This window comes from Eubalaena glacialis, chromosome 14, assembly GCF_028564815.1.
Source record: "Eubalaena glacialis isolate mEubGla1 chromosome 14, mEubGla1.1.hap2.+ XY, whole genome shotgun sequence".
NCBI lineage: Eukaryota > Metazoa > Chordata > Mammalia > Artiodactyla > Balaenidae > Eubalaena > Eubalaena glacialis.
In genome coordinates this window covers 19,872,867-19,896,834 of record NC_083729.1, presented here as the reverse complement: position 1 = coordinate 19,896,834, position 23,968 = coordinate 19,872,867, and the positions used below count along the sequence as shown (strand labels likewise).

Sequence of the window (23,968 nt, the reverse complement as noted above, 5' to 3'; positions counted from 1 at the left end):
CAACATCTACCTAGGCCACCCGCCCAGCTCAGCTTAGCTAAGTGGATGGGGACGGTATGCAGGGACATTAAGTTACTAAAAGCAAGCAGAGGATGAGCACTAGAAGAGAGCAAAAGCCAGGGAGCCTCTGAACCTAATGTTTCAGCCCATTAGGGCACAAATGGCGAACATTCACCATGAACGCGCTTCATTAGGAGCACGAACAGTCACAGAGAAGGAGAGACAGTGGAAGAACTTACAGCTGGGCTGAGGAATTAGAACCCACGGACATGGCAACAGCCAAGAGCACACGCAGCATTTGCTGACATCTCTTCTAGCATGGCCATAATGAGGGTCTTCTGATTAAAGCCAGTTGCACACAGAGACACCTCACCCATGATGGTGTCAAAGTAGTTAAAAGCAGCAAAACAGATTTACTGTTAAGTCCATATTGCAAAACAATGCCTTTGATGTTTCAGCAGGCCCTTGAGGCTCTGGTAAAGCCTGGTGGCATCAGTAGTAAACATCACTGTTCACTGAAGGGGAATGTATTTGAGTGTGCCCCAAACTGTCACCTTGGTAAGATGCAGGGTACAAGTTAATGACGGTAAACTCAGCAAAGAAATGGCAGGAGTACATAGACAAAGGAGGTACCAGATGTGGGCAGTGTCAGCACAAAAAGCCTTTATAAAAATAGTGTGACATGGAAGGTGTGGGCTGAAGAGAGGGGAGGGAGGGCGTGAGCGGGAGTGAGGGGGCTGTGCAGAGCGGCATGTTTAGAACAGAGACGGGTTGAGGGGTCACATGGGGGGTCTAGGGAGGGAAAGAGGACTGAGGACCTTTCAATTTCAGTCTGAGAAGTTTGAAATCTGGATGCACATCAATTAGAAACTGAGATTTACTCTTTAACAAGGAGCAACACGTGAAGAACAACATTTCTAGAAAATTCTTCTTGGTTGTATTTATGATAGGTGAGGAGGGAGGGAGCAACTATGAGAATAATCTAGTTCTGAGATGTCTAGAGTTTAGGCCAGGGTTGTGCATAAGAATCTTGGGGAGCTTGTTACAAATACAGATTCCAGGACCGCACTCAGACTAATGGCTCAAAATCTCTAGGGAATCTATACGTTAAACAAGTTGGTCATAGGAACAGCATTTGAGAACAATAAATCTAGCCTCCAGTGATGGCTGCAAAGAAGGAAAGAAGACAAATGTAAAAAAATTGATAAAGGGGGGAATTCCCTGGCGGTCCAGTGGTTAGGGCTCAGCGCTTTCACTGCCGGGGCCTGGGTTCGATCCCTGGTCGGGGAACTAAGATCCTGCAAGCCGCGTGACATGGCCAAAAATATTTTTTTTTTAATTAAAAATTAAATTACATAAAATAATTATGGTTATTATTTTTTTTTAATGGATAAAGGGAAAGATAGTGGCTGGGAGACTGAGGTGGGCATAAGTACCAAGGGAGAAACAGGTGGAAGGGACCTGGGGAGATACTTGGAGGGAAAAAGGGCAGGAACCAATAGATTCCATCTCAATACAGAGATAATGCTTGAGTGACAAGGCCATTAGTAGCTGAGAAGGTACCTTTGTGAAAGTTAGAAACAGGCATCCTGCCTGCTCTGGAAGACCCAGCCCTGTGGGTACCCAGCCTGCCTAGTGAGTGGAACACAGGTTGGATTTCAGCCCCCTACTCACCCCTTTGGCTGGGCATGTTTGTGCAGTGTGCAACCTGCACAACTGTATGTAGTAGCCTTCTCTTGGTTCCTTGGAAGGAGTTGCCTCCTACAGAGGCAGAGCAGGAATGGGGACAGGAGAGGCTCACCTGAAGGAGGGATTTCAGCAGCATAATCTGGGTCAGCCGGTTCCTGTTCTCCCTATAGACCAGAGACACAGATGATCACCAAGATGGTGATATAGGCAAAGACCCCACACTTGCCTGCCCAGTTCTCTCTCCTGATTAGATTCTCCATGAGGCTTATCTTGTTGGGTTACCCAGGACAGTGACTTCCAGACCAGGGAACAAATGGCTCCCCCCAAGGTGGGAGGTTGTTATTGGTGGGACAGCCTGAGGAATTGTAGGATCCAAAGGCCCACTAAAGGCTGCTGAGGGATTTGAGAGTAGAATGAGAGAAGACAAGGAAGGACAGAACCAGGAAAGTTGAGGTGGAGAAGGGAGAGAGCCCAAAAACGTGGGAAGGGGAGTCAGGTGGAATTTAGGCTGGGAGAGGAAGGGGGAGGAAGGCATGGTAGACTCACCCGGTCCTCCCCATCTCCATGGGGTGATGCAGGGAAGGCAGTGGAACCTTGCTCATGATGAAGAGGATCACCTCGGAGCGCTGGTAAGTAGGCAACGTGCTGGCAAAGGAGCCTTCAGGAAAAAGACAGAAGAGAGGGTTTGAGGCCGGCAGCTGCTGGGGTCTCCGCTCAAACTTTCAGCTGAACAAACTACTGTGAAGAGTGCGGGCTGCTTCTCTAGGGAGACGATTAAGACCCAGAGGGAGACACCTAGATGACGGCAGAGGACTCTTCCAGGCTCCCGTTCCTTCACCTGTTATTCCGGAGGCTGCGGTTAAGGTCTCCGGGATGGAGAAGCTCGAGTGGCGCTAGGACCAGAAGGCTGTGAAAGTGATGAGCCCTTACATGCACATGGTGGCTTTACGGTTCTCCCCTTCCACATCCACGTGCATATCCATGGCCTTCTCCCTGTCCTCTTTCCTTCCTTTTCTCTTTCTTTCTCCCACCTCCCCTCCAATCGCTCAAACGTGGAAGCATCAGGCGGGCCTAATGGGGACTGGGGTGCGGGAAGAGTTCGCCTGTCTTAGCCTCTGATCTGAACTCCAGGCTGAGAAACCCAGGGAGATTGTGCTGTGATCTAACTCAGGCCTGGCCCAGGCCACTCTGTGAGCTGCGTGCGCCATGGGCTGACTCCACTTCCCCCAGTGTCCGTGAATAACACGATTTAAGTGGATGACAATCCTACACCGCCCTGGACTAACATCCTCGCGGGAGGGGCCCCGCCTTCCCGCCCTCCTGCCTGCCTGCCCCTCCCTCCGCGGTTCCGCCCCGGGCCCTGCCCCTCCCCGGGCCGCCCCCGCACCTCCCCGGGCCCACCTATGGTCTTGATGACCGCCTCCTGGAACATGCGCTCCTCGTGCTCCTTGATGATCTTGGTGCCAAGGCTGATGGCCCCATCGTAGCTCCCGGTCAAAGCGTAGTCGATGCTGAGCCGCAGCTGCCTCAGCAGAGTGTTGAACATCTCCAGCACCGTGGGCCCTGAGCGCAGCGGGGTGGGAGACCTGAAATCCGGGGCTGGCACTCCTCGCTTATTCTCCCCTGCCCTGCATTATCGGGCAAGCCCAGGCCCACTTCCAGCTAGGCGCTTCCTCTGCCCGCTACCTTCCCCAGCTGATTTCTCCTCCTGAGGAAAGCCGGCTGTGACACCTCCCTATCGTGCCTTGCCCTCTTCTGGAAGGGGAGGCAGCCTACGGCTAAGGGCAGTTCCTTGTCCTTGGGGGGGGTCCCCGGGCCCCACTCCACTCGGGATCCGCCTTACCCACAGAGCCTGTGGCGGCGATGACAGCAGCTTCCGACAGGACCTCCACGATGCCCGCCCGCACCGTGGCCGCGCTGCGGCTGTTGGCATCCAGGTGGCTCAGGAGCTGCTGGATAACCAGGTGGGAGTGCTGCGGCTGGGGGGGAGGGAGAGGTGCTGGTCCCCAGATAGCAGCCCCCATATGGCCTCTGAGCCAGGGCAGCCCTTGACGAGGACCCAAAGCTGGGTGGACAAAAGGGAGGTCCCAAGGCTAGCAGGCGCTAGAGGTGGCACCCGGGTACCCCGGTTCCTTTTCCTGAGCCCCTCCCCCTCCTTGGTCCAACAAGGAGCTGAGTCAAATCCCAATGAAGACCTGGATTTCCACATTCTTCCTGGGCCCCTTCACTTCAAATGGGTCAAAAGTCAATTTTAAGATACTGTCTTCCTTTTCAGTTTCCCCAGATCCCAGGTCTTATTAGGGCCACAGGAGGCCAGGTGGTTTAGTCCAGTGGTGCTCAAAGTGTGGCCTGTGGTCTGGTACCAGTTCAAGATCTGCCTGATGCCCATTTACACTGAGCTAAGTATGGAAATTGAGAGTAAGTGTTGAGTAAGCAATTTGACAAAAGCCATGGCAGCCAATTATGGTCTGTGGGCTTGTATTTTGCATGAGGTTGTCGTTTGTTTTTTCTAGTAATTCTTTTTGTGTTTTATAAAGTATGGGTCTGTGACATATTAGAAATTAAACTAGTCCTTCTCCACGACTAGGTTAAGCAGCGCCGGTTTAGACAACTAGGGGCTTAGGAGAAGTCACAGAGGACAGCTGGTTTTCTCCAGGCGTGCACCTTTCCGCTCCCAGAGGCGCCACCGTGGCCAGAGAGACAGGCTGGACCAGGGGAGCCGCCGTACCTGAATTGAGTACATGATGATTTTAAAGCAACGGATGGCGAACACCTTGGGTTCCCAAAGAGAATGGTTATCCAGATGGCTGTGAGGGAGAAAATATGGAGAGTAACTATGAAACGCAAGTGATGTTAGGAAGGAGGAGAAGCTTGGTGGGAGAAAGTCACCTCCCGAGAGACCCAGCCCCTCTCGAAGCTCCCAGGTAAGTAGCAAGGGCTTTCAGGTGTAGGTGAGAGAAGGGAAGCACGAGAAGTCAACGAACAGGGTTCCGTAGCTGTGGGCTCAGGAATGAAGCCGGGCACCTTCCTCCTGCCAACTCGTCTCCCCAAAACTGTGCTCGGTCACCATGTGGTAGCTTTTGATGCCACAGTGCGGGGAACATGGGCACAGAGAAGGGACCCACTTGGCTGAAGCACCACAACTATAACACCTCCTTCCCTCCCTCCTCCCGAGTCAGCAAGGAGGTGCCGGACCTGAAACTGTTCAAAGCTGAAGGCGGGTGGGTGGGGAAGGGGAACACTCACACGAGAACAGGCTTGATGGCGTTTTTGATGTTGCCAAAGGCAGCCCGGCCCAGCAGTTCCCGAAGGCACCTCTCAGCCAGCTCTGCAGGGTTCTCCTTCTCCTTCTCTGGTGCTTGGAGCGGGGAGGGGGACCGGCTGTGGAAACACACAGCCCATGGGTGAGGGATGGAATGCACAGCTGGGCGTCGCTTTGTGCAGGCCTTCTGTGCTTCCCTCATGCAAATGGTCCCAGTAGGACAAGCAGGAATTTGACGTGGGCTGCACTAGGTCACAGGGGAGGTGTTGAGGCTGTCAGAAGTTAAATGGGGGTAAGGAAGCCCAGAGTGGAGGAAGACTGTGGGAGGAGGGATAAAGTTCTGGACATCCTAGGGATAGGCCTGATGTGCCTCTGTGGGAAGGATAGATGCCCTGAGCACCACGGGCCTGGGGAGGCACAGACCACGAGTGTCTCCATGCCCCCAAGGCTTTGGAAGGAACGAGAGATGAGATAAGAAGAGAGGGAGGCCGACAGAGTTGGAGAAAGCAGAAGAAAAGGGGAGAGAGGAAGGAGGGAAAAAAGCGGGAGGGAAAAAGGAAAGGCACGGGGGTTGGCTTAAGTGTGACTCAGTGGTACCCACCCATCTCCACCTGAGACCACCAGGGAGCTTGTCAGTGACATGCTATTCCAGGAACAACCACCAGAGGGCACACTAAATTTCCCAACCGGCTCTAGCAGCTCAGGCTCAACTGACAGAAAGTGGGGAACCCACGATATCTTCAATCGGCGTCATGCCCAGCCAATGTGGACAGCACTGTGAACCTTTCCCTCCATCCCACTTCACAGAGGGGAAGAGTGAGGGGCAGGGACAGGATGAATCCATGTCTGGGGGTTCCCAGATTAAAACCCAGTATCTGTAACTCGTGTCAAGTGGCTGCTGGCTGGTCAAGTGGGCATTTTGAAGGGACTGGAACACCACTAGGAAGTGAGAGAGAAGGAAGGTCCTCCTCAGCAACTGGAACCATGAAAGGCATTTAAAAACCTTGGCCTGCTGCTTCTAGAAAGACCAAGGGAACCCGACTCTTGGTTCTTTGTGTTCAGCACACACTTACCCAGGGAGCCCAGCACCATTACTGTTTTTCCTTCAGGAATGCAGACCTTAAGGGGTACAGCAGGCTGGTAGAAGGCCAGAGCCAAGGCTCCTAGGGAAGCAGCTTTGGACTCACTGCAGAATAAGCCACAAAAGCCAAGAGCCCTGACTTTGGGGCTGGGTTTTACCAACCAGCCCAGCCGTGCGGTTGCCAAGTGCCCTGGGGGGGCTGCAGGGCCGCGTGCAAGCTCCCCCCTCGCCTGCTCACCTCTCTGCCTCCTCCACGTGTTGCAGATTGAAAAGCAGGGATGGGACAATCTTGTCCATGTGCTGTGGGTCCCAGATATTGGCCTGCAGTTCATCATTCACGGTCTTCCTCACCACCCCTTGTAGACCTTTGATACCTGACATTCGGATTCTGTAAGGAAAAGGGAGACATGGGGCCATGAAGTCTCCAAGCCCTGACAAGTCCAGCTGCTGTGACAAGGAGAGGAGCACAGCGAGGGGATTAGGGATGCACTCGTCCCTCAAAAGGCAGAACAGAGCCCACCTTCCACTCTTCATGTGACTTGGCCTCCTGGCTGGCTGCCTTCTTGTGCTGGTGGATGTGAGCACGAAGGCCACGCCTTCTGGCTTGTCTTGGAGATTCCCAGACTGCCCTTGCCCCGTACCACCCGGGCTTCATCCCTAGGGTGCCCAGTTTCTCCAGGCTCTTTAGTACCCAGCTGGGTTTTCTCTAGCTTGAGCCCAAGATATAAGAGTTCAAAGTGCTGCCAAGAACGGAAGAGGCAGAAACCAGGGCTGTGAGCAACTTACAGGGGGAGGGGATCTGGAGGGGGAGGCACAGAGCTGTCAGGCTCTCAGGCACAAAGAGGTCTTGGCTGGGACTAAGCTGGCTGAGAAAGCAGAGGGGAGATGAGTAACAGCACAGAGGGGACCCCTTTTGCACATCCCCAGTTCCCACTCTGCTGACTCAGGGATCAGCACAGCCCTGCAGGAGGGGGCCCTCTTTACTGGCCATTTATTTCAACCTGAAGTTCCTTTTTTTAACCAAACCTTTTTTTTTTTCCTGATTATAACATAATACATGTTAATTATAGAAAAGTGTAAAGATGATTTCCCCTGCCATCGCCGCTCAAAGATAATTATCGTTGGCATTTTGGTGTCTTTCCTTTCTTCTGTGTATAATATATAACAGAATCAAGAACCTGCTGCATATGTAATTTGTATTGGCTTTTTTCACCCATAGCATTCTATCACAAGCATTTTCCTACATCATTAACTCACAAACATGTTGAACGGTTATTTGATACACTGTTAGAAGAACTTTCTGAACTAGTCGCCTGTTGGTCATTTAAATTGTTTCTAAATTTGCTTCTGTAATAATGCTACAATGGACATCGCTGTACAAGTACTTTACTACATTCCAAATCATTGCCATGAGTAGAATTACTGAATCGAAAGGTAAGGAATGAAAGGCTCCCAGTTTTGCCAGATTCCTCTCCCCACGCCCACTGCACAAGCTGCAGGAGAATACCATCCTCACTGTGCCTGCCTCAGCACTAGGGATCTCATTTTAAACATCTGCTCTAATTTTGTGGCTCAGAAAAATCCTCATATATTGTAGCGATTTCAGTTCGTATCCTTTTGATGATTATTGGAGTTGAGCAGTTTTTCTAAATATTTAGTTGCCATTTGTAATTTCAGCTTCAGTTTTAAGTGCTGTTACCACGGCGCTACCCTGAGCTTTACCCGGAGACCATAAATGGGTGGTGAGAGATGCCTAATGTACCAACATCCCCTGGCCCAGGACCATTAGGGCTGCTGGCAATGGACAAGGATTCCCTGGGCAAACACTTAGCTACTCTAATCCTGAGCCAAGTCAGCACCCTGAGCTGAGGCTGTCCAGACTTGAGAATGAAGTAACTGTAATACAATTCTGCTAACTATTCCTGGCTCCAGGTTAAAGGTGCTCCCTAGTGCACTACAGAAATGAATCCCAGACATGCTGGACTCATGTCCCACCCAAGAGAGCCTGGCTGGCAGGAAACCAGGCCCAGGGGATGGAAAATTTTCTACCCAGGGCTTCCTTATGTGTGACTGTATTAATTTTTCTTCACTCTTTCAATCTCCCCAGAATCCCTTCCACATATGTACACATTTCATTCCATGATGCCCAGAGCTGGCTGATCAGGCCTGGGGGAGAAGCAGCCTCTTACTGTTCCTTATAATGGGCTCAGTGGAGGCCTGCCCATGTGCAAGGGACTGGGAAGTCTCTGAACCCAAGGGGACTACACACACACACACACACACACACACACACGCCTATTCATGAGACCCAAGGGTAGTTCTTGGAAAGGAGCTCTGGGCTCTGCAAAGGCTGCGAAGGACCAGGGGGAGAGCTCAGGGAGAAGGGGTGCAGGGAGGTTATGGATGGGAGACAAGACAAAGGGAGAAACTCCTCTCACCCCGGCAGCCTTGCTTCCATGGGTGGCAGGTGCCAGGTTGTGGGTGATGATGGCACCGCCCGGTTGCCGGAAGCAAACCTCAGCACCCTTCTCCTGACCTTCAGTCGCTCCCCACACCATCAGGACACGGTGCGACCGTGTCGGCTTCTGTGCCTTCTCCCCTCCTACTGTGGAGTTTGTGTGTATGGTTGTACGTGTATGAGTGTGTGATTTGTGAGACTGGGTGGATTTGTGTGAGTGTGTCAGTGTATGTGATTGTGTGTGTGTGTGGTTCTGCATGCCACTGTATGTGTGTGCACATGTGGTTGTGTATGCAGTTGTGTATTGTGTGATTGTGTGTGGTGTGTATGTGTGTGTGTGAGTGCGCGCACAGCGGCATGAGGAGGGTCCCCTCCCCTCCTGGAGCTTGGCTCTACCTGCGGTCAGCATCTGTTACAGCCATACCTGGTCACGGTCCCCACCTTCCCCATCACCTGCTTCTGGACACACCCCACCTGCTCCAGCCCCTTCTGCCTCTTCACAGCCATTCTGGAGCGAGGTGGCTGCTGAGGGAACCGGCGCTGGGGAGACAAGGGGCTCCTTCCTCCCATGACCCCCACTGGGCCCCCCTGCAGCAGCACAGCCCCAGGGAGCCCCTGGCTGGTTCAAGACAGGGGAGACTGGGGAGCAGGGACACTGCCATCAGTCACACAGCATAATGGGAGCCGTTTCACAGCTGGGAAGCTTTGGGAACAGGCAGCCAGGGGGATGGAGGGGTTCACGTCCTGTTTCTCCAACCCAGACCAGCAGCCGTGGTGAGGAAGCTGTAGTTAGGGGCACACAGGGCTCCCGGACCGTGCCACTGTGTATCACGTGCACTCAGGCCCCCTGCGGTGCTGACATGGTGCAGGAAGAAGCCAGTGGCTGAGTTCTGGAACAAACCCATGGAGACCCGGTCTCCCGTGGGCATGTTGGCCACCCAGCCTCAGCCCCCAGCCCCTTCCTTCTCCGACTCCTGCAGCTTTGCCTGGTAAGGACAGCTCAGCCCTTTTCCCTCCTTCCTCCTCCTTTTCCTGTGTTTCATTTCGCCTCCCCAGGTTGATAAGCACTCTTTGTAGGCAGTGGTTTACTTCTCATCCTTTATCTATCAGTATCAGCATATATTTGTGTGAATTTCTTTGTGATTTCATTGAGGGGTTTAATTTCTATGTCGATGAATGTATTTCTGTAAGTTAAGTATTTTTGTGAGTGTGAGTATGTGTGTGTAAAAGTGTGTTCTGTAATTCAAGATGTTTATCTGAAAAGCATCCATTCCCTCATTCACTTACTCAACAAGTATGTCTTCAGCGCCTGCTGCTCTCCAGGCACTGTCTTAGCACTTGGGATGCGTCAGAGAACAAAACAATGATTCCTGTCCTCACAGAGCTTACATTCTAGTGGGGAGACAGACAATGAATGAGAAACATATGTAAATTATGAAACATGTTTGAAGGGGATGAGTGCTATGGGGAAATAAAAACAGAGCAGGGTGAGGGAGAAGGGGAGGGTCAGGGGAAGGCGTTGTTGACAAGGGGGCACTTGAGCAAAGCCTTGAAGGAAGTGAAGGAGTGAGCTGTACAGCTCCACAGAGGAAGCATCCCAGGCACATGAACAGACTGTGCAAAGGTCCTGTGGCAGGAATGTCCCTGGTGTGTTTCCAAGGCAGCACGGAGGCCTGTGTGGTCGAAGGGGAATGAGGAGGGGAAGAGTGGAGGAGATAAACTCAGGAGGGCAGCAGGGATCAGCCAATGTGAGGACTTTGGCTTTTTATTTGTGGGTGTATATTTTGATGGAGAGTGGTGAGTGGGAGTGCTTCTAGGGTGTATAAAGGCACGTACTTCTGAACAAAAGAGAGCACAGGTGTGTACATGTGTGTGTCACTGGCTCTCAAATTGGGCTCAGAGGACCGTCACCTTACGTCCCACCAGGTTTTCTGTCCCCAGAGGCTGTTCCTTTAGAAAGCATGTGCTGGGAGCCCAGCTCTGCCCACGCATCCACCTAAGTCCCGCCAGGTGCCCCTTCCCCACCAGCAACATCAGAGCCTCGGTAAACGCCAGTGAAATCAGACACGCAATCCGGGCTGGGAGCTCTGCAGGACCATCAATGCCTCTGCCATTAGAGGCACAGCCTCCTCAACTTCCCTTATACTCACTTAGTCTTGATCTCCAAGTCTTCATGGCCGGAGTGGCACATTTCACTGAAGCGAGACACGAAGAAATCGTAGCTCCGATGGTAGGATGGGGTGTCCTCCTCTATGTTGGCAAACTTCACAAACTGTGTTGGGGGAGAGGGGAAATGCATCGTGAGGTGACCTGCCATGCTCCTCGCCTTTGGGATCTGGGAACTGGCATCCCCCAGGCCCTTTGCCATAGTAAAGCCACAAGAAAACACATCTTAGGAACCATGCATCTCAGGATCTGGCTCTAGTCCACCTCCCAGAGCACACTTGGGAAATCTGAGTTTCTGAGTTCCCCTTTCCTTTCTACACAACAAGAGCGGAACCCCTGGCCCTTCTCAGCCCTCCCCTGCTGGGTGAGCAGAGGATGGAAGAGAAGAGAAAGAGAAGGGGGCTCAGTCACTTAAGCTCCTCCTCCCATTTACATCCAGAGCTGCCCCAAACATACAGGTTGAAAGGCTGTGAGGAATAACACTGGAAACCGAGCAAAAGCCAAGGCCAAAGCATAGAGCACCACCCTAGAATGCATTCTGGGAAACCAGGACAGAGCTGAAATTTGATTAAAAACCGTAATTACATTTTATTGTTAAAATTTTGAGTACATTTTTAACGTTTGCAATTTCAGTTCATTAAGTCTTGCTCAGCATTCTCAGCCGCTAGATTCCTTCTGTCATCACCATGCTGCACATTTGCAGTTCTAAATAGGGACTTGATTTCAAATGAGTCTCTCAGAGAAGCAAGAATCACAGACTGAGTGGAGTTAAATTACTAAAAGTTAAATATAATTTTTATAGGTTATTTTGTTTAATGTTATAAATTTAATACCACAAACAACTCTAAACAGACTAAACTTAGACTACATTCTCCACTATTCTGCCTTGTATTATTATATAATTTTTACAAACCTTCGTTGGTTCAAAGAGGACATACTGCTATTCCTAAAATTATCTCATCGGCACACTCATAATATTCAGTATCAATTGTCAACCTGTTTCCCCATTTAGCTACTTAAAATTTGTTAATAACTTTTTTTTTGGATGAAAATTAGCAACTTCCACAAGCATTCTTATTATTACAGTGTCTTGTTCTTGCAATAATAAATATGCATTTATTTTCTGCTGAATCATAAAACCTCAACATGCAAAGCAGATAAGGAAATCTTCCTTTCTAAGTTACATCTAAAATGCACACATATATGTGGAAGCAAGTATTCTGATATTAGCAATAAACCCAAATGACATTGCTTGCATTATTGATGTGGTTATGCAGAAGAGGCGTAGTGGTAATCCATGTGGTCACAAGATCATTGACTAGACCCAAGTTCAGGAGTTCCAGAAACAACGATAGAGCTGGCCTTTGGCTACGTGATCTTCCTAAGCCCCACGGGCTAGAACACAGACTTAGGCTGGTACCGAGGCTGAAACTAAATTTGGGTGCATTGCTGCTCTTAACCACCAACAGGATGTTCCCAGGCTGCACTCCCCACAGCCAAAGCCTGGCTTGGTCCGTCCACTGAGAGGGGTCATGCAGCTATGTGGGGTGACCTTTGAGTGGGACATTTGACTTCTCTTCTGTCTTGGTTTTCCCATGTGTGAAATAAGCAGCCCAGTCTTCATTCGCTACATTTCTTTATTTTTTTATTGATGCTATATCTACTTCTAATATGATGAGGCAGCTTAAGATAAGACTATGTGTATGCAAGAGTGCATGCATTTCAGAATAACCAAAACAAGACTGAAAAAGAAAAGAGGCCAGTAATAAACGAGAAACAGTCAAACAAAGACTTTGTCCCTAATATATAGTGACTGTGTAAACCCAAATGTATGTCAGGAGAATGAATAACCGAACTTCATGGTCACTGGTGTAGGAGTTTATGGGCTAATAGCAATGATGTTTAGAACATATATGTATCAGGTACTACCCTAAGCATTTGACATTCATCAGCTCTTTTGTTTCTTAAAATGACTCTAAGTTAGCGAGATATTATTATTCTCATTTTACAGACAGAGAGACTGAGACCCACAAATGTTACATAATTGCCCAGGGTCCTGCAGGAGAAACCCAGGTCTCAACCACGAGCCTCTCCAACAGAGCTCTGCCCAGAAAACCTCCAGCTCCGTCCCTGCTCCTGGCTCCCTCTAGCGCCTCAGGCCAAATGACCCAGGAGAGTTGCTCTGGGGAGGCAAGGGTGGTGGATATTGTCAGGGAGAACAAACAGAGGATGAAGAAGCCGCCAGAGGGGACCTTAGTCTAGCCTTTTTAAGAGGGCTGCAGGAGTGAGGCCACTGGTTTCCAAACACTGCGGTACAGCAGTCGAGGGGGGTCCGTGACCATGCAGATTTCTGCCACAAGCCCCAGACGTGCTGAGTCAGCCTTGGAGGAGAGTCACCTGTTAGATGGTCTGAGGCTCACGCTTGAGAAACACAGCAGGATCCCTGACAGGCAACCTGGCGGCCTCCCTTCCCTCCGGCCCCCCTCCCCACGCTGATACTTCACTGAACGATTCCTGATCTCTGTGGACGTGACATCAAGCCTCGTCACTTTTTTTTTTTTTGGCTGCGCCACGTGGCTTGCAGGATCCTACTTCCCTGAGCAGGGATCGAACCCCCGTCCTCGGCAGTGAAAGCACGGAGTCCTAACCACTGGCCCGCCAGGGAATTCCCAAGCCTCTTCACTTTCAACCTTGACTTTCCCCTTCCTCCAGTGCCGTGGAACCTCGAGCAGGACTGGTGGCCCGTCAGGTGGCATGGCCAGAGCCCTGTTCACGCCCAGTCTGCTCTGACTGTTTTCCGCACTGTACTGGCTGCTGAAGATCTCAACTACGACGCCCTGGCTGCGAGGTTAAAATGGAGATTACAATCAATTTTTTAAATTAATTAATTTTATTTATTTATATTGGCTGCATTGGGTCTTCGTTGCTGCATGTGGGCTTTCTCTAGTTGCGGCGAGCGGGGGCTACTCTTAGTTGTGGTGCGTGGGCTTCTCATTGCAGTGGCTCCTCTTGTTGCAGAGCACGGGCTCTAGGTGCGCAGGCTTCAGTAGTTGTGGCATGCGGGCTTTAGTAGTTGCGGCACGTGGGCTTCAGTAGTTGCGGCACACGGGCTCAGTAGTTGTGGCACACGGGCTCAGTAGTTGTGGCTCGCAGGCTCTAGAGCGCAGACTCAGTAGTTGTGGCTCGCAGGCTCTAGAGCGCAGGCTCAGTAGTTGTGGTGCACGGGCTTAGTTGCTCCGCGGCATGTGGGATCTTTCCGGACCAGGGCTTGAACCCATGAACCACTGCACCACCAGGGAAGCCCCAATTTTTAAAAAATGGAACATTCTGTGACAGCCACAGAGGTAACGCAGGGTAGAAGACACACATGGGGATTCCTTTCCTAGAACCACGGAGGCTTTTTTCTAGACTGGCCCAGCAGTCACTCCTGAATCTCCCCCAGCTGGGCCAGCCACAGCTGCTAAGCTCACTGCAAAATTCCCTCACTCCTTTCTCTCGTGACTCTCTGCATCCCCCGATTTTTACTCTTCTATAGTCTTCTTCCCTGGAAACTTAGCTTTGAGTCTCCTTCTCAAATTTCAATTTTAACTGATTGTGCTTCTATTTAAGTGGATACGCCCTCCTGCATCCGCTGGGCCCACAGTCAGACAGCGTCTCCTCACTCGGCTTCTTGTCACCTGTGTGACTGTGGACATCGTTTAACTTCTGAGCCACTGTTTCCTTATCTGAAAAATGGGGGTGATGGGGCCTATGCCACGGGGTGTCACCAGGGTTAAACAAGGGGACGGATGCAGAGCCTGCCCGGAGGAATGCTCAGGACCCTGCGCTGCGGTGAGCAAGGTGACAGGGGCCTTTAATGGTCTGCTCATCAACTCCGGTCCTCGGCTCTGGTGCAGTGTGACCCTTGTCCTTTCCAGCTGGGCCATCACAGAGGAGGAGCCCAGATGGGCAGCATGAGCCATGCCCACGACCGTGCAGGATGCCGGGGGCAGGTGTGAATATGGAAAGAAGGAAATGAGTTAACAGCCACCCCAATGAACTGGTGCACGAGGGTGGGAGTTGAGGACGGTGGCAGAGGGCAGGAGAGTTGGAAGATGAGGGCCAAGCCCCCTGAAGCACCATTCAGGAACCGAAGGTCAGTTAGTGCAATAGGATGGGACAGAGCCCAGCACTGAGAGACAAGGAGGTGGGGCTCAATGGGAGCTCGGGCAGCCGGCACTGCAAGACTGGGAAGATGTGGCCGAGCATTTGTTTTCATCTCTTTAAAATGCACATATCACCTCCTAGGAACGTGAATGAGGTGGAGATAATTAAGAAAAGCTCCCTGAGTTCCTGGGATAACAGGAACTGAGTGAATTCAAGGCTTATTGTAAGTAAGGTTCCTAGTTCTAAGAGGCTTAAACTTTTTACGGGTCCGGCAGGATTCAGCACCGCACAGTCGTGGAACAAGCGTTTGCGGGGCGATGCACAAATACATTCAAGACACTGCTTCACAGACAGCACTCGACTCTCCACACGCCTGCCTCTCCACTTCATCCGAAAAACAATTTCGAATACGGTTATTGTGAAGCATGTTTGCTTTGTTTCGACTCATACTTTGTTCCGTGGGGAGCCTTCAAAATATTCCTTGAAGAAGCTATTTATAGACACGGGAGTTCGTGTCTGGAGGAGCCACGCCAGGCCCCGTGCCCCATCTCTAACGTCACGTGTGGATGGCAGCACTACGCAAAAGAAGGAGTTAACGCCTATATTCTGAGAAATAACAACATTAAATATTTCTACGGCACTTGCAGCTCAGGCATCATGTTAGTTTCCCGGGGCTGCATGCCTCCAGTCTCTGCTTCTGTCTTCACATTGTTTCCTCCTTTGTGGCCAATCTCCCCCTGCTTCTCTCTTATAAGACCCTTGTGATTGCACTTAGGGCCTACCCGGATAATCCAGGATAATCTCTCCATCCCAAGATCCTTGACTTGATCACATCCGCAGAGACCCTGTTTCCGTATCAGGTGACATTCGCAGGTTCCAGGGATTGGCACGTGGACATCTTTTGGGGGACCATTTTCCAGCCTACCGAAACATCCACTACCTGACGTAATTTTTGGCAAACCAGTGAGTTTAATAGGAGCGATATTGCTCCCATTGTGAAGATGAGGAAACTGAGGCTCTAAGGGAGCCGCTGAATTATTTCAGGTCAACCTGCTTGTGACAAGTGGAGCTGGGGCTCAAATTCGGAAATTCTGATACTTTGATGCTCTCTGCCCTCCACCAGTGGTTTTTAAATTTTACTGTGTATCAGAATGACCCGGGGAGCTCGTTGAAAATGCAGACTTTTGAGCCACCCCAGGCCTGTTGAACAAGACTCTCTGTGGGTAGGACCTAAGCATCTGCATTCTGAACAATCCCCCCGCCCCACCAACTCCTACCCTGGAGATTCTGGGGCAGGGCATCTACAGACCCCATGTCCTTTGTTCTTTTGCTGGAAAGCTGGACCAGTAGCTGTGGAAATGATCCAAGGCAGGCTAGGAAGGAGAAAGCTTAAGCAGTACATTTTGGCCTCCTCCTGTCCTTGGTAACGGAGGCCAGTCAAGGCTGGAGAGATGGCCACCTCCTTTGAACTGGGGTGGCTTGGGGTGAACCAAGGGGTCCATCTCTGAGGCCCGGGAGGCTGCAGCCTCCAGGCTCAGGCTGTCGATCAGCCAGGCCATTGCCTCGCTCTCCAGGACTCTTGCTCTGTTACGAGATCTGGTGATGAGGCTGCACTTGATGCCATCCAGAGGGACTGAACCCTGTTTATTACATTACGGGTGGCACCAGGGCTAATAAAAGAGGCAACATTTGGTACCAGGATCTCTGAGCATCCTTGGGAACCCTCGGTTTGATAGCTTGTCAGGAGGAGCTTCCCTTCCCTGAGTCTGAAAGTATGACAGCACAGATGACCTGCCCAGATGACCAGGTCAGGGAACATTGGCCTGCAGTATCCCCATGGGGGCAGCTCTGAGGGAGCCCACCTCAAGCTGCTCCTGAGTCCTCCAGGGCTGACAGGACGAGGCCAAAATGGAAACTTTAGTAATTGTGGTTCAGAGGATCAAATCCGGGGGACCTGGTCATGGGACCACACCCACTGTAGGAGTCCACTTGGGAAACATGCCCAAAGCTGGCTGAGATGGGGTTGAGATTCTAGGGTTTAAAATAGAGGCTTCATCCTTCCTATTAGAGGCAGAACAGTGTTATGATTATGAGAAGGGGTTTGGAGCCAGAATGCATTTCTGAATCCCACCTCCCACTTAGTAGGAGGCTGATAGGAGGCACGTTTCTTAAGCTCCCCATGCTTCGGTCACCCCATCTGTACAATGGGGCCAGCAAGAGCAGCTGCCTCATAGGCTTGGTATGACCAGCCCATCAGAGTTAACAGTTATCACCTCATTTTTCCCCCAGTGGATTTCTGGCTTGCTGTCAACACTCCATACGTTTTCACTGGGCCCATTTACCTGTGTGACTCACTAATGTTTTAAACACTTGATACAGCAGGAACTTCCAGTCTACTTCACCCCTACCATTGCTAGTTCATACCTTACAAATGGCTTTTGTTAAAATGCTACTTGCCTAATGCACAAGATTGTGAAATAATAAAGTTGGGGTTTTTTTGTTTTATTTTTTTAAGATATTGCAATGATGAGGAAGGTCTCCATAGCAACAAACTGGAGACTGTGAAGATGTGACACTTCAAAGGCCAAGGGCACCACTAGGGCCACCCTTTCAAGACCAAAGTTTCAGCTCTTCATATACAACAAAGAGTGCCAAGTTTGCTGGAGGAGATCATCAACCCTCTGGCACAAGCAGGAAGGAGACACGGTTGTGTGAAAACTGAGAGTTACTAAGGGACTGGGTCAATAGAGAGAAAGCAAGCTCCAAATATTGACATTGCAAAACCAGCTCTCCCCGGGTCTGGAGAAGAAGCTGAGCTGGTCAGCCTCACTTCAGCACTAGCCAAGTCTCTCCAAGCAGAAGTCAGCCTTTCCCTCTTCTGTAGATGGGCATTCTGAACCCCACAACTCCCTGCCATCAACAATAGAACCACAGTGTAAAATACTGGGCATAGGGATTCCCTGGTGGTCCAGTGGTTAAGACTCCACGCTTCCACTGCAGGGGCCGCAGGTTCGATACCTGGTTGGGGAACTAAGATCCCACATGCCGCTCAGCACGGCCAAAAAATAAAATAAAATAAAATACTGGGCATAGAGAGAACCCCAACTCTTTCATGGTAGGACTGCAGGCCTTTTCGCTGTGTTAACCTACATAAGGAAAAATGGGAACAGTTGTTCTGCTGCACTAAGATGAACCCTAGCTGGAGAAGACCTTGTAAACCACATGGTTTTGACTTTAACACCCCCTACCCCGTTCTCCCAACTGCTCTTGTTTATAGCAACTCCTGGGAGCAGTTTTCACTAAAGCCAGAGGAACAGTCCTACTGTGTGTGACATGATCGTGCCCTGCAAATCGCCTGCCAACCTGGGCATAGTGATTCCCTAGACCTAGGACATCTTCCCCTGTCTACCCATATTACGTCTTTCCTCCTTCAAGATTCTTTGCAAAACTGACTGTGGTTTTAAAAACTCCTGGGAAAGCCCAGTCTTGCTGCCCGAGAAGGTGATCCCCCTGGTCCCAAGTAGTCCCACGTGCTAGCCAGCCTCCAAGGCCTGCACTTGGGAAGCGCAGACCTAGGGAAGCACTGGCTGCCTCTGCTCTAAGATCCCCATCATTTGCTGGTGCTGACCCCTGTGACCTGAGCTGTTCCACTGGCATCACACTTCTGCCCTGACCTCCCTTCATGGAACCCGCTTCTAGCCTGCTGGTCTCCAGCAGTGCTGATTTCTGCCGTGGTGTGGAAGATGAGAGAATTTCTAGTCTATAGATGACAAGTTGCAACCACAAGAGTTGATAAAATTGTCCAGAGGGAGCATATAGAGTGAGAAGAGGACAGAGCAGCAACCTTGGAGACCACAGACATTTCATGGGGACATGGAGAAAGAGAATCATTGTAGGAAACTGTATTAGTTTCCTATTGCTGCCGTAATAAATCACCACAATTTAGTGGCCTAAAACAACACAAATTTATTACCTTGCAGTTCTGGAGATCAGAAGTCTAAAATGGGTCTGCAGGGTTCCATTCCTTCTGGACGCTTCCAGAGAAGCATCTGTTTCCTTGACCTTTCTAGCTTCCAGAAGCCACCTGCATCCTTTGGCTCCTGGCCCCCTTCCTCCATCTTCATGGCCATCAGAGGAGCATCTTCAAATCTCTTTCTCTCTGTCTCTCATCTTCTGTCTGACTCTGGTCCTCCTGCTTCCCTCTTATAAAGGTCTTTGTGAGTACATGGGGTCCGCCTGGATAATCCAGGATAACCTCCTTATCTCAAGATCCTTAACTTAATCATATCTTCAAAGTCCCTTGTGTCATGTAAGGTAACATGCACAGGTTTCAGGCATTAGGATGTGGACATACTTGGGGGACCATTATTGAGCCCACCATAGAAACACAGAAGGGTGGGCCAGGTGGGAAGAGCTGGGATGACAGGGCCAGGAGGTCAAGGGAGTATGAAGAAGGTGCAATCAACGGGGAGAAATGCCACCAGAGATAGAAACATCAGCTGAAAAATGAGTGAGGAATGGGTTATTTGCGTGGTTTCCACAGATTTCTAACTGCAAAGACAAAAAAGTACTTTTACAATGGAGAGAGCCAGCTGTCACTACCCTAACCTGGGATGGCACTTAGCCTCCATAAAAGTGGGGTACCAGACACTTGTGGTCCTTTTGGGATGCTCAGTGCAGGACCCAGCACTCCCCGTGAAGTGTTATGCCTCAAAGTATTTAACTGCATCCAATCAAACCTTCAAATCTAATTCTAGTCTGCAGGAAGTATAAGGGACAGGAGAGCAAAACGAAGGACACCACAAGGAAATAATCAGACAAACCCAGACTGTGGGGCATTCTGCAAAGTGGTGACCTGGTCAATGTCATGAAAAACAAAGAGGGGCAGGAGAGGGGTTGGGACTGGTTAAGAGACATAAGAGACACAGAAAACAAAGTAAACACATGATCTTTACTGAATCCTGATCGGAAAGACAGCAATACAAGACAATGTGAGGACTCTTAGGGAAATTTTAATTTGGACCAAATATTTTTTAAAAATTAGAGAATGATCGTTAGCTTTGTCAGGTAAGCTAAAGGTACTTTGTGGTCATGTAGAATGTAATTTTGTTGTTTTCTTTTCCTTGGTTGTTTGTTTCTTTCTTTATTTTTACACTGGAAGAGACCTGAACTTATAGTTAGACTAAGGGAAGGAACCAGAAAAAGGGAAAGGGTGGAGACATGGAGAGAGAAATAATGGATTTAAGGAGGTTCCTGAGGAGAAGGGAACCTTTTGGAAGGAAGAAGATGGAAGCAAGTTGAGGGACCCCCAGCTGGCAGCCCCCATTTTCTCAGTGGGCAGAAGAAGGCAAGGCCACCTCTGAGACTGAAGAAGCAGATTCGGGATGGTCCTTGAGGAGAAAACAGATTTGTAGTGACCACTGAGAGGATGAGGGGCAGCGGTCAACGAATGGATAAGGAGCTGCCCTGAAGGCCCAAATCAAAATTTACAGCACGCATCTGTAGAGGCCCCAAGCCTCGCGTCATGCGGTTTTCTGCGGCGGTTCTCTGAGCAGGCGCATTAGGGCGGAGAAGGCAGAGCTTGGCTGCAGCAGGCGGACAAGGAGCGTGGCTCCCACGGCCCGGGAGGGAGGCCGAGAAAGGGAGCCTCAGCGGGAGCTGAACCTGGCAGGGAAGGGAAGGCAGCGGGAGGTGAGGTCTTGATGAGGGATGGGGCCGGGGGATGGTGAGAGAACGTGAGGGGAGGACAGAGCCTCGAGCAAGTCACAGCCCCCCTGCTCTACTGGAGGAAGAGAGCCTCAGGGTCCCGCATCACCCAAACGTGCCGCAGGAAGCTTCCCTCCCCTCCCAAAGGACTTGACTTCAGGTTGTGGTGCAGTGCAAACACAAAGGCCTGCATGCGAGGACCTGAGACGAAAGCGCAATTTTTAAAAATTCAGGTAAAATTCACAAAACATAAAATGAACCCTTTTACAGTGCACAATTCAGTGGCATTCAATACATTCACAATGTTTTGCAACTAAAGCAAAACCCCAAAAGGAAACCCACTTCTTAGTCATTAATCAGTCACTTTCCATTCCTCTCCCTCCCAGACCCTGGCAAACACTAATCTGCTTTCTGTCATTATGGATTCACCTATTCTGGATATCTCATCTAAATGGAAATATAATATGTGACCTTCTGGGTTGTTTCCACCTTTTGGCTATTGTGAACAGTGCTGCTATGAACGTTGGTGTACAAGTATTTATTTGAGTATCCATTTTCCGTTCTTTCTGGTATACACCTAGAGAGAATTGCTGAGTCATATGGTAATTCTATATGTTTAACTTTCGGAGGAACCACTAAACTGTTTTCCGCAGTGTCTACACCATTTTACATCTCCGCTAGCAACGTACAAGGGTTCCAATTTCTACACATCCAACATGTCATTTTATAGGATTTTAAAAAATATAGCCATCCTGGTGGGTGTGAAGAGGTATCTCACTGTGGCTTTTTTTCGACTTGCATTTCCTTAACGATTAGTGACGCTGAGCATCAATTCATGTGCTTTTAGGCCATTTGTGTATCTTCTTGAATGTCTATTCAAGTCCTTTGCCCATTTTAATTGGGTTTTCTTTTTGCTGTTGAGCTGTGAGAGTTTTTCATATATTCTGGTTACTGGACCCTTATCAGATATACAATTTGTAAAAATTTTCTCCCATTCTGTGGTTGTCTTTTCACTTTCCTGACAGTGTTCTTTGATGCACAAAAGTTTTTAATTTTGAAGAAGTCAAATTACCTATATTTTCTTTTGCTCCTTTTGTTTTTATTGTCATATCTAAGAATCCATTGCCAAATTCAAGATCATAAAGATACACCCCTATATTTCTTCTAAGAGCTCTATAGGTTTAGCTCTTAGATTTAGGTCTTTAATCTATTTTGAGTTAATTTTTATATATGTTGTGAGGTAGGGATGAAAGTACAAACTTTAAATCCGTGATCCTTCATAATAATTTTATTATTTACACTAGGCTAATATATTAGATTGTTTATGTAAAGGACCTCGGCATTCTCATATTTAATATTTTCAGTTTATCCTCACAGAGTGACCTCAGAAGGTCAGGGCACATGGTCATTGCACTGTCCCTGAGACACACATTTGGACCTCTCAGGCAATAAGGCAGGTGTGCAGAAGCAAATCCCTAAGCAAATAATTGAGCTTAGTTGGCTCTGGCTCCGCCTCATCCCCTGACTTTCCTGGTCCCTCACTGTCATCCCAAGTTCAGATATTCTCATTAAAGACCTGAAAGCATCACTTAAATTTAAAAAATTATACTTTACTGCATATGATATGCAGGAATGGGATTAGCAAAACCAGACTTTTTGCTAACAAGTTTTACCATAGCTTCAATCCTTGGGGTGGTCAAGTACAAGCTGGATAAAGATCCATTAAGGATGAAGAAAGAAAGAGAGAGAAGGTCCCAGGCTTAGAGAGCTGGAAAGAGCATCTGGCTGAGGGACACCGCTAGCAAAGCCTGCCTCTGAAGCTGAACTCTGAATCTACTGCAATTATCTGACTCAACTTACTTATAATCACCTCTCCTTATATAATCTCCATTGTCTGCAGTACGGTAATCATTAGTCAACTGCTTTCTTGCTAATACTGTGACTCACTGTGATGGGGAATCTAGGAATTTGCAGGATTCTGAATTTTCAAGGCTGTAGCTAACAAAATGCCTACCCTAGGCCAGGATGTGATGTAGGGAACGCTAGAGCTGGCAGCCACATGCTTTTATGTCTCCCCTGCCGACCCCTGGGGAGATACCCTCTGGATGCATTGATGACTGGTTTAGTTTCCATGTACATGTTCTCTTCTAGACTATAGTTATCTTAAACAGGGCAAGTGAAACAGTAACTGAAGCTGTTGCCAGGGCAACATGACAAAAGAATTTACCCTCAGCTACTGTATATGTAATTTATCAAAGGCAGCTGGCTCACAGAGAGAGGAAAGAGGGGAACAGGTTGTTAGTTTTGGTCTTTGAAAGAAGAGTTGAAAGACTATCTTCTGGTTAAATCAACTTAAGTAGAACAGGAAAGCAGCTGTGACCTGTGCAATAAACATTCAGAAAAGTCAGGTTGGGAAGGCTAAGAAGGCAAACCTTAAACTTTTTTTTTTTTTTTTCCTGGTGATATTTGTAAAATAGTTGCATGTCAGGGCTTTTAACACCAAGCTGCTTGAAGACCTGGAGCTGAAAGTATTCCCTGAAGGGGAAGAAATAGAGAGAGAGCAAGAAATGGAAGAGAACAACTGGGATATTCAAGTATGTTACATACATACAAAGCTGGGAGTTCTTGACATATCTGATAGCTCTTCTCTCCCAAAACCATAAGCCCTCATGATAGCAGCCACTTGTACTGAGACCAGTTACATTACAAAGCTTGGACTGAGTTCAATCCACTCTGGGTATCAGTGAGAAGCCAGGCTCATGAAAGATAACCCGCTCGAGGTTACCCAGCTAGGAGAGGGCAGAACTAAGCCAGAAGCCCTGTTTCCTGCTTCCCTGTGATCTTCCCACTTATCTGATCCCTCTGTCCTGTGAACATCAGTTTATTCTGTCTTCGAAAGAAGCACAACCTGGACAGCTTTCAAAGTATGCCCCATGGAGTCAGGGGCCAAGCTTTGAGGGCACTGGGTACCCCCTGCTCTCAAAGAAATACCTCCCTCTCTATTTTTATATCTATTGGGGCCTCACCTAAACTTATTTAAGGGAAAAATCATTTTTAAAAGTCAGAAACCAAATAGGAATGGATTGTAACAATGCTGACCCAGAGGTTCTACACCCCCTCCCCACCATTCCCACTTCCAAAGCCCCTTGGGCCTCCTTACCGAGTTGGTGCCAAGGATCTGCAGGTTGGGCTTCTCAGACTCAAGCAGCTTGGCCACCATCTTGAGGAAACTCTCCACGAAGAGGTTGATGCTCTGGCAGTGGCAGGCCATGAGCAGCTGGTCCAGCGCCTCCATGGCGATGCACACGTACCTGGGGAAAGCAGCACCATTGCCATCACTCAGCCTCACGCCCCCACTGCATGACTGGGGCGATCTAGATGGCAGTGCAGTGACCACCTGGGCAGCATCCAGCTAACGCAGCTCTTCCCCAGGTTGCTGATGACTGGACAGTTGTTCCAA

General features: G+C 49.4%; 1 protein-coding gene across 3 annotated transcripts in view; it reads right to left on the bottom strand.

Annotated features, from left to right (window-relative positions):
* The window catches only part of EFR3B (EFR3 homolog B), an 88,455-nt gene that overhangs the window by 16,629 nt on the left and 47,858 nt on the right, over nucleotides 1-23,968 (bottom strand). The window contains exons 4-12 of one of the 3 annotated variants that reach the window (XM_061210875.1): nucleotides 23,669-23,819; nucleotides 10,641-10,762; nucleotides 6,271-6,420; nucleotides 4,936-5,070; nucleotides 4,418-4,496; nucleotides 3,533-3,668; nucleotides 3,091-3,252; nucleotides 2,236-2,347; nucleotides 1,802-1,853 (exon numbers count right to left, since the gene is read on the bottom strand). In XM_061210875.1, the coding sequence (XP_061066858.1) occupies nucleotides 1,802-1,853; nucleotides 2,236-2,347; nucleotides 3,091-3,252; nucleotides 3,533-3,668; nucleotides 4,418-4,496; nucleotides 4,936-5,070; nucleotides 6,271-6,420; nucleotides 10,641-10,762; nucleotides 23,669-23,819 (1,099 nt within the window). The remainder of the gene's footprint in view (nucleotides 1-1,801; nucleotides 1,854-2,235; nucleotides 2,348-3,090; nucleotides 3,253-3,532; nucleotides 3,669-4,417; nucleotides 4,497-4,935; nucleotides 5,071-6,270; nucleotides 6,421-10,640; nucleotides 10,763-23,668; nucleotides 23,820-23,968) is intronic. The other 2 variants (XM_061210873.1, XM_061210874.1) reach the window with 2 other exon arrangements.